At 51.1% G+C, this 14680-nt stretch overlaps 1 protein-coding gene across 2 annotated transcripts; it reads right to left on the bottom strand.

The window, feature by feature from the left end:
- Positions 1–584: 584 nt before the first annotated feature.
- Positions 585–14139, bottom strand: HMOX1 (heme oxygenase 1). 2 transcript variants are annotated; one of them, XM_017890129.1, is made up of 5 exons: positions 13775–14139; positions 11600–11720; positions 7040–7531; positions 4823–4927; positions 585–1325 (listed from the first exon to the last, which is right to left on the bottom strand). In XM_017890129.1, the coding sequence occupies exons 1-5, from the start codon at positions 13795–13797 to the stop codon at positions 1212–1214; spliced, it is 855 nt and encodes a 284-aa protein (XP_017745618.1). In that variant the 5' UTR covers positions 13798–14139; the 3' UTR covers positions 585–1211. The 2 variants fall into 2 exon arrangements, with proteins under 2 accessions (XP_017745618.1, XP_017745619.1); XM_017890130.1 differs by having other exon boundaries at positions 1195–1325; positions 4816–4927.
- Between the last annotated feature and the right edge of the window lie 541 nt (positions 14140–14680).

The raw sequence follows: 14680 nt of genomic DNA, 5'->3' as shown, positions 1-14680 counted from the left end.
AATTTTGCCCCAGAATCTGCTCATTTCACCCAAACCGGGCAACCCCATCCCCTATGAAGGCGAATCTTGCATCAATCAGAGTTCAACACAAATATTCGCCCACCAGCTGCTCAAAGCTCACGTCCTGGGCCAGGCACAGTGGCTCACGCCTGTAATCCCAGCACCTTGGGAGGCTGAGGCAGGTGGACTACCTGAGGTCGGGAGTTCGAGACTAGCCTGGTCAACATGGTGAAACCCCATCTCTACTAAAAATACAAAAATTAGCTGGGCATGGTGAGGAACATCTGTAATCCCAGCTACTCAGGAGGCTGAGGCAGGAGAATTGATTGAACCCGGGAGGCAGAGGTTGCAGTGGACCAAGATTGCGCCATTGTACTCCAGCCTGGGCGACAGAGCGAGACTCCGTCTCAAAAAAAAAAAAAAGAAAAAAGAAAAGATAAAAAGAAAAGCTCACCTTCTGTATTCTCAAACAGACCAGCTCCTGCCAACCCCCCATCACTACCTCTCCTACCGAGCACGCAAGAAGCCAGGGAGGAAAAGGTCAGCTCCCCAAGAATAACAAAACCCATGAACAATACTTCAAGTTACTATCAGACAATGTTGTTTATTATTTCACACAAAAGTTAGACCAAGGCCACAGTGCCGTTAAAACACCTCCCTCCCCACCCACGCATGGCTCAAAAACCACCCCAACCCTGCTATAAAACAATAGAACACAACAAAATACTGCATTTGAGGCTGAGCCAGGAACAGAGTGGCTCCAACAAAATAAGACAAAAACACAAGACACAACATCTTTTCAGTTTTATGTAAAAATTGCCATGGCCCACGGGGAAAGTGGTCATGGCCGTGTCAACAAGGATACTTCAAACTCAGGACTTCTGGAGGTTTGAGATAGCTGCCACATCTAGGGTGTCTTCTAGGCTCTGCTGCAGGAACTGAGGATGCTGAAGGGCAGGGCTGGATCCTTTGGCCCACTCTGAAGTTTAGGCCGTTGGCTGGATGTGCTTTTCATTGGGGAAGATGTCATAGGCTCCTTCCTCCTTTCCAGAGAGAGGGACACAGTGAGAGGGATGGAGGCCCTGAAAGCCTCCAGTGCCCATGATAAGGAAGCCAGCTAAGAGATTTCCCTCTCTAGAAAGAAGGCCTTCCACTGGACAAAGTTCATGGCCCTGGGAGCCAGCATGCCTGCATTCACATGGCATAAAGCCCTACGGCAACTGTCGCCACCAGAAAGCTGAGCGTAAGGACCCATCGGAGAAGCGGAGCCTGGGAGCGGGCGTTGAGCGGGGGCTTCCCTTTGGGAGTCTCCACGGGGGCAGAGTCTAAAAGAGAAAATGGGGCAAGGTCAATAACAGGTGGGCATGCATGAGGGTGTCTGATGTCATAGAAAAGCAAAGCAGAGTGGCCTCAGGGTCTGTGGTACAGTCCCTGCTCAGCGCCAGGATTCTGCAAGACCACAAACAGGTGTCCCTCTAGCCACTGCTTGGATACCTTCCAAGACAGGCAGCTCACTGCTTTTCCAAGCTGTCTGTTATTCCCTGTGCAGCCAGGCCACATTGTGAAAACATTCTTGGGCCCAGGCATGGTTTTCAGACTTCTGCCTGCTCCCTTTCCTCTCCTTAAACTTTGCCAGCGATTAGGTCTGAGCTGTAAATCTTCCTCTCAGACTCACACATTTGCTAAGTATGGTGATGAAGGAGCAGGAGCTAGAAAACAGGAGCTCTGAGGTCAAAGTTCAGTCCCATCCCTGGTTATTAAAATATGATAGGCCAGAGCCAGCCATGCAACCTGGGTAGATGTGCCACCTGCCTCCTCCTCAGGCACAGAGAGGGTGCTCCTAGGTCTTTAGAAGGAGGACAGAGTCCAGGGCAGGTCTCTGGAGCCAGAACAGCTGGGTTTGAATCCTAGCCCCGCCCTGGGCTATGAGAGGGGCTTTCCCAGAGAAAACAGGGCTGTAGGTCTGGTGGCCCAGGGCTGCGGTCACAGAAGTACAAGCAAGCAGGTACACTGTGACATTTACATGTATGTTGTTCATATTAAAGGCTCCTGCTCCTTCTGATGTATTAGGGGTATAGTTCTCAAATGTTTTGGTTCCAAAACCCCTTTATACTCAAATGCAACGAAGGATCCAGAAGAGCTTGTTTGTGTGAGTATAGCTATCACTATTTACAAAATTAGAAATAAAACTGAGAAATTCTTTTTCTTTTTTTCTTTTTTTTTTTTGAGATGGAGTCTTGCTCTGTTGCCCAAGCTAGAGTACAGTGGTGCAATCTCAGCTCACTGCAACCTCTGCCTCCCAGACTCAAGAGAGTCTCCTGCCTCAGCCTCCCGAGTAGCTGGGATTACAGGTGTGCACCATCATGCCCAGCTAATTTTTATATTTTAGTAGAGATGGGGTCTCACCACATTGGCCAAGCTGGTCTCAAACTCCTGACCTCAAGTGATCCCCCTGCCTCAGTCTCCCAAAGTGCTGGGATTACAGGCATGAGCCACTGTGCCCGGCCAAAACTGAGAAATTCTTAACATATAAGAACATAACAGGCACACATTCCATGAGCCATCAAATCCATGAGAGAGCATCACATGTCACATAACCTTTGGAAAATGCCAACACATACTCATGAGAAAATGAGAGTTTTTTTAAAAAGCCAAAAAAAAAAAAACAAAACAAAATCTGGGTGTGGTGGCACGTGCCTATAGTCCCAGTTACTCAGGAGACTGAGGTGGGAGAATCGCTTGAACCTGGGAGTTGAAGCTGCAGTGAGCTGTGTTTGTGCCACTACACTCCAGCCTGGGTGACAGAGCGAGACCCTGTCTTAAAAAAAAAAAAAAAGCAAAAAAATAGTAGTAGTGTTATAAAAATAGCTTTGTCCTCAGAGACCCCCTTGAGGGGATACTAGGACTACCACCCCCCACAGGCAGGACACCACACTTTGAGAACTGCTGCATTAGGGTGACATCTCCCTACCCCACCAGATAGCCAAGCCCTCTGGGGTTATAACCCCCCAGTAGAGGGGTCCGTGTGGTCTGGCACAAGTGAGAAAGCCACAAGCCAGGTTAGGGTGGCACAGGAGGGGAGGCCTAATATAACCTGCCAGGAGGTAGCTAAGCCTTACCTCTTTATTGCTACCCATCCCAAAGCCACACTCCCTGCCTCAGTGTTTTAGGCTTAGTGAGGGTACATTTTGTGGAGCACTTTGGTCGTTTTGGAAGTTTCCAAGATGTTCTCACTGTAGCCAGCCTCGATCGTTCTTAGGCACATGAGGGAGGGGCTCACACACAACAAGACTTGGAAGGGACATCTCCCTGTGGTGGGTTCACAGCTGGATACAGGTCCCCACCTCCCTGGCCCACATCAGGGTACCAAAGGCCTAAAAAGGAGTCTAAATTAAGGAGGCGGGAGTTTCCCATGATTTCTGAGGGGTTCTTGTGCAGTTCTGAGCCAGTGAACTAGAAGTAGCTGAACCTCACTGGATTCTCCAGGTGGGGAAACTAAGGCAGGGAGAAGTGTCATGGCTTGCCCAGAGCCACACACTGAAGGTTGACCCCAGGTCCTTTTGCCTGCCCTCCACTTCTCATACAAAAACATGCAGGCGGCTGGGCGCAGTGGCTCACATCTGTAATCTCAGCACTTTGGGAGGCCTAGGTGGGCGGGTCACCTGAGGTCAGGAGTTTGAGATCAGCCTGGCCAACATGGTGCAACCCCATCTCTGCTAAACATATGAAAAAAATTAGCTGGGCATGGTAGTGGGTGCCTGTAATCCCAGCTACCCGGGAGGCTGAGGCAGGAGAATTGCTTGAACCCGGGAGGCGAAGGTTGCAGTGAGCTGAGATAGCACCACTGCACTCCAGCCTGGGCAAGACTCTATCTCAAAAAACAACAACCACCACCCAAAAAAACATTCAAGCTGGCATGGTGGCTCTCGCCTGTAATTGCAGCACTTGGGGAGGCAGAGGCAGGAGGATCGCTTGAAGTCAGGTGTTCAAGACTGGCCTGGGCAGCATAGGGGGAACCCGTCCTTACAGGGGCAGTGGGGTGAGGCAGCAGGAAACAACACCCACCACCAGCAAACATTCAGAAAACAGAGGAGTAGAGTATACTAAAGCCAGGTGTGGTGGCTCACGCCTGTAATCCCAACACTTTGGGAGGCCGAGGTGTGTGGATCCCGAGGTCAGGAGATCAAGACCATCCTGGCAACACTGTGAAACCCCATCTCTACTAAAAATACAAAAAAAAAAAATTAGCCGGGTATGGTGGCGGGCGCCTGTAGTGCCAGCTACTCAGGAGGCTGAGGCAGGAGAATGGCGTGAACCTGGGAGGCGGAGCTTGCAGTGAGCCGAGATCACGCCACTGCACTCCAGCCTGGGCGACAGAGCGAGACTCCATCTCAAAAAAAAATAAAAAAATAATTAAAAAAAAAAAAGAGTAGGCCGGGCGCGGTGGCTCAAGCCTGTAATCCCAGCACTTTGGGAGGCCGAGACGGGCGGATCACGAGGTCAGGAGATCGAGACCATCCTGGCTAACACGGTGAAACCCCGTCTCTACTAAAAAATACAAAAAAAAAACTAGCCGGGAGAGGTGGCGGCGCCTGTAGTCCCAGCTACCCGGGGAGGCTGAGGCAGGAGAATGGCGTAAACCCGGGAGGCGGAGCTTGCAGTGAGCTGAGATCTGGGCCACAGCTACTCCGGCCTGGGTGACAGTGAGCGAACTCTGCTCAAAAAAAAAAAAAAAAAAAAGAGTAGGATACTAGATTCAGACAGTCAGGTCCCTCCCATCTGTAGCCCAGAGGAAAATGCCCCTCCTCTGGATGCTCTCCACCTTGCCCTTTGTTGGCTGGCCCGCTGGGCGAAGCCCTGGGTGCCTGTGAGGGGCTCTCGTGTCCTTGGTGTCATGTGTCAGCAGCTCCTGCAACTCCTCAAAGAGCTAAAATTACAAAAGGACACACTGCCTATCTCACTGGAGAGAACTGCCAGGTCCCAGGCTTGAAGTAGGACCTTAAGAACCTTAAGTTGTGTTAGAAATTATTGTGGAAATAACAAGATGGTAAGAAAAATATGGCCGGGCGCAGTGGCTCACACCTGTAATCCCAGCACTTTGGGGCCAAGGCGGGCACATCACGAGGTCAGGAGTTCGAGACCAGCCTAGCCAACATAGTGAACCCCATCTCTACTAAAGATACAAAAAATTAGCTGGGTGTGGTGGCGCTGCCTTATAATCCCATTACCTTTGGGAGGCTGAGGCAGGGGAAATTGCTTGACCTGGTAGGCAAGGTTGCGTGTGAGCCGGAGATTGCGCCCATTGTACTCCAGCCTGGGTGACAGGGTGAGACTCTGTCTCAAATAAATAAATAAATATTATAAATATATTCATGTCCCTTTTATCCACCTAAGAGATAAGATGTTCCAAGCCAAATTGGATCCCCTGCCTGCTCTTGCCCTCCCAACTGATAACAATGATCCTGGATCCACTGTGGCCACCCATGTCCTTAGCCTGTGTTCCGTGCAAAGGCTTGCGTTGCTTGTTTTTGAAATATATTAGTTGGTATCTTGTACATGCACTCTTCTGCGGCTGCTTCTTCCCCTGAATTTAGATTTGCTAAAAAATCAGCCTTGGGTGAGGTGTGGGCTGAATGGTATTTGTTAGCCTTGCAGATGAGGAAACTATAGCTCTACAGGTTAAGTGCTTTGCCCAAGGACTGACCAGAGGTCAAGGCACCAAGAGGCCGTTTTTTTGTTTGTTTTTGTTTTTGAGGATCAGAGGTCTTGCTTTGCTGCCGGTTACCACTGGAGTGCAATACACTATTCATGGCTTACTGCTAGCCTTGACCTCCTGGGCTCAAGCCAATCCTCCCACTCAGCTCCCTTTGAGTAGCTGGGACTACACGTGCACACTACTTATGTCTGGATTTTTTTTTTTTTTTTTTCATTTTTGTGTAGAGATGGGGTCTCACTGTGTTACCAGGGCTTGGCCTCAAACTCCTGGGCTCAGCTACTTTCCTGCTTTGGCCTCCCAAAGTGTTGGTCATTATAGGTGAGGAGCCTGAGAGGCCAGTTCTGGACCAAATCCCTTTTCTTTAAAAAAAATTTTTTTAATTTTTTTTTTTTTTTTTTTTGATAGAGACAGGGTTTTGCCATGTTGCTCAGGCTGGTCTGAAACTCCTGAGTTCAAGCAGTCCACCCACCTTGGCTTCCCAAAGAGCTGGGATTACAGGCGTGAGCCACTGCACCTGGCCTCCCTTTTCTTTTGACTACACTTCTCTGAAAGACACAGATTTTCTTCTTCCAAGACTGATTGGATTTTCTGAGGGGGTGAGGGGGACGGGAAAGGCCTTGTTCCGTAACAGGGGCCAGGACCAGAATCTTCTGCAATCCAAGGCTGGGATTAGGGAGCCAGGAGGGCATGAGCCCTAGCCCCAGGCCCCATGGCACCTCCAGGGGCTGGCAGAGAGAGAAGGCTCTATGACATCTGGTTAGAAGGATCCCCTCCACCTCTGCCCAAGAATTCATCCTTCCAGGCTTTGCCCAAACCCCACCTTCCCCCTGTATTTGAGACACTTGTAGAAAGAGGTAAACCTCTTTGGCTAGGCTGAGAGTCCCTGGAAGGCAGAGGCCACCTGTAACCCTGGGAGTGCCAACCTGGCTACACACTAGTGCACACACAACTTATACGTTGCCACAGACCGTTGTCACGCAGAGCTACAACTGATTCTCATGTCCCATTGTGACAGTAGTGAAAATTTGAGGGCTTCCTCTTGTGCCAGACACTGATGTGGGGACTTTACTGCTGTAAACTCACTCAAGCCTTAAAAGTCTAACATGTAGGTACCATTATTATCCCTATTTTACAGATAGGGAAACTGAGGTACAGAGAGATTAAGGCATTTGCCCAAGATCACCCAGCTAGTAAGTGGCAGTGCTGGAACCCTGGTTCCCTGTGTTAACCATGACCCATACCACCCTTCCCTACAATGAGAAGGATCCCTTGGAGGAACAGCAGGGGGGAAGCAGAGGCTGCCCCAGGCTGCCCAACCCTCACCTGGATGTTGAGCAGGAACGCGGTCTTGGCCTCTTCTATCACCCTCTGCCTGACCGCGGGAGTCATCTCCAGGGAGTTCATGCGGGAGCGGTAGAGCTGCTTGAACTTGGTGGCACTGGCAATGTTGGGGAAGGTGAAGAAGGCCAGGCCCTCGCCAGAGCTGGGCAGGTCCAGGGCTTTCTGAGCAATCTTCTTGAGCATCTGGCCCCCAGACAGGTCACCCAGGTAGCGGGTGTAGGCATGGGCCACCAGCAGCTCAGGCTCTGTGCGCCCCACCTCGTGGAGCCGCTTCACGTAGCGCTGCATTGCTGGTGTGTACGGGATGACTTCCTGCCAGCGGGGCCCGTACCAGAAGGCCAGGTCCTGCTCCAGGGCGGCCTTGCGGTGCAGCTCTTCTGGGAAGTAGACAGGGGTGAAGACTGGGTTCTCCTTGTTGCGCTCAATCTCCTCCTCCAGGGCCACATAGATGTGGTGCAGGGAGGCCATCACCAGCTGAAAGCAGAGTGAGCAGGTCAGGCCGCCAGCCACATGGAAGGCCCCCACCTCTGTCCGTCCCCTCCACTACTGCCTTTGGAAAGGCCCTCATCACTTCTCAGATGGGCTCTGACTCCTTCTGCCACCCCTCACTACACTCCTCTTCACACAGCAGCCAGAGGGATTTTTATAAGAGAAAAAGATGATCATGCACTTTCTCAGCCTAAAACCCTTTTACCCCACTGGGCAAAACAAGCAACCTAACTGAATCCGTATATAAAGATCCAACAAACTGGCCTGGTGTGGTGGCTCAAACCCCTGTAATCCCTGCACTTTGGGAGGCTAAGGTGAGAGGATTGCTTAAAGCCAGAAGTCTGAGACCAGCCTGGGCAACATAGCCCAAAACCCACCTCTACAAAAAAATTCTTTTAAAAAACTAGCTGGGCTGGGCGCGGTGGCTCAAGCCTGTAATCCCAGCACTTTGGGAGGCCGAGACGGGCGGATCACGAGGTCAGGAGATCGAGACCATCCTGGCTAGCACGGTGAAACCCCATCTCTACTAAAAAAAATACAAAAAACTAGCCGGGTGAGGTGGCGGGCGCCTGTGGTCCCAGCTACTCGGGAGGCTGAGGCAGGAGAATGGCGTAAACCCAGAAGGTGGAGCTTGCAGTGAGCTGAGATCCGGCCACTGCACTCCAGCCTGGGCGACAGAGCGAGACTCCGTCTCAAAAAAAAAAAAAAACTAGCTGGCTGGGGCCGGGCGCGGTGGCTCACGCCTGTAATCCCAGCACTTTGGGAGGCCGAGGCGGGCGTATCACAAGGTCAGGAGATCAAGACCATCCTGGTTAACATGGTGACACCACGTCTCCACTAAAAGTACAAAAAAATTAGCCGGGCATGGTGGTGGGCACCTGTAGTCCCGGCTACTTGGGAGGCTGAGGCAGGAGAATGGCATGAACTCGGGAGGTGAAGGTTGCAGTGAGCCGAGATAGCACCACTGCATTCCAACCTGGGCAACAGAGCGAGACTCCTCAAAAAAATAAAAAAATAAACCGGGCACAGTGGCTCACGCCTGTAATCCCAGCACTTTGGGAGGCCAAGGCGGGCGGATCACGAGGTCAGGAGATTGAGACCATCCTGGCTAACATGGTGAAGCCCTGTCTCTACTAAAAATACAAAAAAAATTAGCTGGGCTTGATGGCTGGCGCCTGGAATCCCAGCTACTACTTGAGAGGCTGAGGCAGGAGAATGGTGTGAACCCGGGAGGCGGAGCTTGCAGTGAGCCGAGATCACGCCACTGCACTCCAGCCTGGGTGACAGAGCGAGACTCGTCTCAGAAAAAATAAATAAATAAATAAATAAATAAAATAAAATAAATAAATACATAAAATGTAAAAAGCTAGCCAGCTGGGTGTGGTGGCTCACACCTGTAATCCCAGCACTTTGGAAGGCCGAGGCTGGGGGATCACAAGGTCAGGAATTCAAGACCAACATAGCCAAGAGACCAGCCTGGGCAATATGGTGAAACCCCATCTCTACTAAAAACACAAAAATTAGCCGGGCATGGTGGTGGACGCCTATAATCCCAGCTACTCGGGAGGCTGAGTCAGAATTGCTTGAACCCAGGAGGCAGAGGTTGCAGTGAGCCGAGATCGTGCCATTGCACTCCAGCCTGGGTGACAGAGCAAGACTCTGACTCAAAAAAAAAAAAAAAAAAACTTAGCCAGGTGTGGTGCTGCATGCCTGTAGTCCCAGCTACTCCAGAGGCTGAGGCAGGGGCATCACTTGAGCCCAGGATTTCAAGGTTGCAGTGAACTGTGATCATATCACTGTACTTCAGCTTGGGGAACAGAGTGAGTAAGACCCTGTCTCAAAAAAAAAAAAAAAAAAAATCCAACAAAGGAATTGCTATGCCCATTTTATAGAAAAGGAAACTAAGGCTCAGAGAGGGTATGACACGTGGAGGTTGCACAGCTAGTAAGAAATGAAACTGGATTGAAGACCAGGCATTGCTATGGACCCACCATGGCTCAGGAGAGGGGAATAGCTGAAATGGAAGTGGTTAAAGGAGATTGGCCATGTGCTTCTGGCTTTTGACCTCTGCGTGACCAACTACAGGGCACAATTCTCCTTCCTAGAGGCCTGTTCTGAACCCCACCACCTCTGGATGCTGGGCTTGGGCAACAGGTCCTGAGTGTACCTTGGATTGGGGCACTAACTCCCGTTACACATTAATACGCCCGTTTGAATTTGAAGGAGGGCAAAGTTAAGACATTCAGGTTGGAGTTTCCAAGTTATTTCTGTAAACATTCAAAGCAGCTCTATTCCATGAGGGGACAGAAAGCCAGGTAGCCTGGTACAAAAGAGCCTGGGTTTTTAAGTGTGACCGACCTGGTTCTCACCCAACTCTGCCAGTCCTTAGCTGTGTGACCATGGGTGACCCGCTTGCTCTCTCTGGTCCCAGCTTCCTGTCCTATCCTAAAGCAGATGGTCTGAGGTCTGTGTGACTGTGCTAGCCAACTGTGCTAGTCCGCTCCCTCACCTGCCACATACTAGATGGGGCTGGTGTGAAGATTAAGTGAGAGGATCTGGGCCAGCACAGAGGGCAGCCTGGCACTTAGTGCTCCCATGAGAAAGGCTGTGATAACTGCCACGTCCACTAGCTTAATGTAAGCGAGCACTGGATTCTGTCACGGATCTTGGTGCCTCCTTGGAACCCTGTGACTTAGAGGCAAAATCCAAAGTCTAAGCTGGCTGGGGATAGGATATTCCAGCATTCACCTCCCTGCACCCACTGCCTCCAGCCACACTGCAGCAACTGGGTGTACCTCATCTTTTTAAGGCAGAGGGGAGGAAGATGAGGAAGACCTATTACAGGCCCAAGGGCCCCACCCAGCCTGGAACCACAGGTTAAATCTCTCCTAATTAAAGTATGTCTCAGTCGGGTGGTGGTTCACACCTGTAATCCCAGCACTTTGGGAGGCCAGGGCGGATGGATCATCTGAGGTCAGGAGTACAAGACCAGCCTGGCCAACATGGTGAAACCCCATCTCTACTAAAAAAAATACAAAAATTAGCCAGGCGTGGTGGCGGGCACCTGTTGTCCCAGCTACTCTGGAGGCTGAAGCAGGAGAATCGCTTGCACCCAGGAGGTGGAGGTTTCAGGGCACCGAGATCTTGCCATTGCACTCCAGCCTGGGCAACAGAGTGAGACTCTGTCTCAAATGAAATAAAATAAAATAAATATAAAGCATGTCTCATGTTGGAAGTAGGGGGTGGCAGAGGGTACAGATTGCAAAAGGGACTGGGGTGAAGGTGGTGGGATATAGCTCCCCACTCCCCACTCCCACACCCTCTGTTCAACCTGAACAAGCCTTTCCCCACACTGATGTTTTAACACCTAGTATCTTCCCGGTTCTTTGTCAAGTGCTTCCTTCTATTTGCATGAATTTCACAACAGTGCTGGGAAATAGCCAAATCAGTACCTGGCAATATAGTGGGTGCTTATGAAAACCCTGCTGTTGAAATCCTCTTTTACAGATGGGGAAAAGGTGGCTTAGGGAGATTAGATGAGGCACCCTCAGTCTCACTGTTAGAAAAGGGTTCTGTTAAGGCTCCAACCTGTATTACTCCTCATCTTCAGAGGCAAATTAGAGTTAGGTCAGGAATATAAGCTCTGAAATAACATCGGTGGTGGTTGATTTCAACCTTTTCCATTTACTGGCTGTGTGACTTCCTGTTAGTCACTTAACCTCTCTGAGCCTTCCAGTCCTCATCTTTCTCGTCAGGGTTGAAACACAGATTACAAACCAAGTGTACAAAATGCCCAACATGGAACCAGTGCTCAGTCAATGGCACTGCTGCCCCAGTCCCTCCACAACACTACAGAGCAGGCTGGATTTGCTGTGTGACCGTGGGTAACTCACCTTCCCTCCTCTGAGCCTCAGTGTCATCATTTGTAAGATGATTCCACTGGACATGCCCATCTGGTCCCTCAGCATCCCCACTTAAACCACTGGCCTGAGCCTTGGGCCCACCCACACCTGCCACACCCTCCACCAGGGCTAGTCCCACCAAGCCACATACCTTGAAGCCCTCTCGGGTCACCTGGCCCTTCTGAAAGTTCCTCATGAACTCAGCATTCTCTGCCTGAGTGTGCACCTCCTTGGTGGCCTCCTTCAGGGCCTCTGACAAATCCTGGGGCATGCTGAGGAGGAAATGGGATAAGTGAACACAAAGCTGGCTGGGGGTGGGGTCCTTCCCAACTGCTGAGCTCGGGGAGCCACCCACCTATAAGCAGGCCTCCAAGGATTCCCATTCTTATTCAGGCCACATCCCCAATCGCTTGAAGATGCAGCCTTGTGGCCGGGTGCAGTGGCTCACGCCTGTAATCCCAGCACTTTGGGAGGCCAAGGTGGGTGGATCACCTGAGGTCAGGAGTTCGAGACCAGCCTGGCAAACATGGTGAAACCCCATCTCTACTAAAAATACAAAATTAGCCGGGCATGGTGGCGGGTGCCTGTAATCCCAGTGAGTATGCCTATAACTGCTTGAACCCCGGAGGCAAATGTTGCAGTGAGCTGAGATCACACCACTTCACTCCAGCCTTGGTGACAGAGAAACTCCATCTCAAAAAAAAAGAAAAAAAAAAAGAAAAGAGAAAAAAAAAGGCCAAGCGTGGTGGCTCACACCTGTAATCCTAGCACTTTGGGAGGCCAAGGCGGGCAGATCACCTGAGGTCAGGAGTTTGAGCCCAGCCTGGCCAACATTGGTGAAACCCTATCTCTACAAAAAAAAAAAAAAAAAAAAAAAAAAAAATTAGCCGGGTGTGGTGGTGGGTGCCTGTAATCCCAATTACTTGGGAGGCTGAGGCAGGAGAATTGCTTGAACCCAGGAGGTGGAGGTTGCAGTGAGACGAGATCGCGCCACTGCACTCCAGCCTGGGCAACAGAGGAAGACTCCATCTCAAAAAAAAAAAAAAAAAAAAAAAAAAAAAAAAGCAAAAAAAAAAAAAAACCCAGAATCAACAACAACAAAAAAACAAATTCAGGCTGGGCATAGTGACTCTTGCAGGCTTATAAACACTCTTCAGTCATTAAAACACTAATTAGGCCGGGCGCGGTGGCTCAAGCCTGTAATCCCAGCACAGTGGGGAGGAGGAGGTACAGCATAACCCAGGAAAAAGCAGAAGCTCCATGAACGTGCATCTCAAAGTTTGTAATTGCTTTGATTGGCTTTTAGACCCAGTATTTAATTCAGTTATTGTGTTAACGTTTCAGATGCAAATCTCATGACCCCCCTATCATGTTATGCTCATCATGAAGACGTCAGGGTTAAAAGCCTGAAAATTCTGCTTTAGTTAAAGAAAAGTCTCTCCGGGAGTATTTCTGTCATGGGTCCATATCCCTGCCTCCCCATAGAATTGTCATTTTCCCCTTTTCTCCTGCCCTGCTTCCCGGAACATCATCCCCTGTTCTACAACACAGCTGGTCAAATTCTTGGGGGAAGCGGCACACACCTGTATGTCCCAGCTAACTCTGGAGGCTGAGGTGGGAGGATGCTTGAGCCCAGGAGTTAAAAAACAAAACAAAAAAAAAATACAAATTCTTGAAAGAAGGGAACGAGCGAGACCTGGAGGTGGGCAGACCAAGGTTCAAGACCCAGTTCTGACACCTGCTGACTGAATACTCCAGGGCATGTCGCCTCCCTGAACTGGGCAATCTTTATCTGTCAGACGCGGAACACCGTAGCCAGGGTGATGTCTGGCTCAGGTCCTCCATAGCTAGTGAGGGACAGATGCCACCAAGAGAACCAAGCATGCTCCCCCAGGCTAGCGGAGCCCCAGGCATCTAGATTCAGCAGACAGCAGCTCCAAGCACACCTCAAAAGTTGGATTAAAACAAAATTGACTCCCTCACAGGGAAGCCCCAGAGATCTAGATTCAGCAGAGAGCAACTCCAAACACACCCCGAAAGTTGGATTTAACAAAAATTGGCTACCTCAAAGGCTGGATACTCTAGGGACACTCCCATCTTGGTCACCAACCGCATACCAAGGTGCCAGGCATGTAAATCACCATTCCTCCCTCCAACTACCCTACGGGCACAGGCAGGATCAGAACCCCGCGCCTCCTGACTCCAGAGCCCAAGTTTCTGGCTCCCGGGCTCTGTCGCTGCGTGGCAGTGTCCCGGGTGGAACTGGGACGCCAGCTGAGAGGGGAGGGAAAGGCGCCCGTCCTGCGCCCCGCGCCCCCGCGCTTGCCTGTCGGGTTGCGGACGCTCCATCCGGCCGGTGCTGGGCTCGTTCGTGCTGGCTCCGCGGGGGCGGCGGCTGCTCTGAGGACGCTGGAGAACAGGCAGGCGTTGACTGTGCCGGAGCCGCGACCGGTCACATTTATGCTCGGCGGGTCACGTGGGCCAGGCGGAACAGCTGAGGCCCACTTTCTGGCCGGGCGTTGCAACACCCGCAGGGGCCCGCGCCCAGCCCGCCCCCGGCCAGTGTGGGGTGGAGAGGAGCAGTCATATGACCCTGGGGAAACAAAGTCTGGCCATAGACTTTTAGAGAAAACAGACAGACACACACACACACAGACAGACACACACACACAGACACACACACACACACACACACAGACACACCCCTTAAGGAAATCTGAGAAGCTACAGCCTCTGGGTGTGATTTTGCTCCTTCCAGAGCCCCCCTCTTCTGCTCCCTGTGCCCTTGGGACTTGATGCACCCCAGGCGTTCCAGAAGGTTCCAGAAAGCTGGGAGGCAGCGCTGCTCAGAGCAAGAGGCTGGTGGGTAACATCAGGAATTTAGCAACCCCAGACCCTGCTGTCTCCAGCTCCCGAAAATGCCACCTTCTGGAGTCCTGTGCTGACTGCTTGCCTCCTCACACCCCCTTTAAATGTACATTTAGGATCTGGTTTTTTAGTTCCTGTCAAAAAACAGAGACTCTAGTATTTTCATGGTTCATCCCTACAACTGACCTGTGGGGGGGTAGATCGCTCCCATTTTACAGATGGAGAAACTGAGGCTCAGAGGGGTGCAGTGGTGTCACACATAAAGCAGGAAGCCAGTGTCCTAACCCAGGGAGGAGACTAAGTCCCCACCTGCCTCCTCCACACTCCGGCAGCACCTGGTGCCCGCCTGGACTGGGACACCTGT

Source organism: Rhinopithecus bieti, unplaced genomic scaffold (assembly GCF_001698545.2).
Source record: "Rhinopithecus bieti isolate Rb0 unplaced genomic scaffold, ASM169854v2 scaffold_19737, whole genome shotgun sequence".
Taxonomy (NCBI): Eukaryota; Metazoa; Chordata; class Mammalia; order Primates; family Cercopithecidae; genus Rhinopithecus; species Rhinopithecus bieti.
This window is presented reverse-complemented; position numbering and strand designations above follow the sequence as displayed.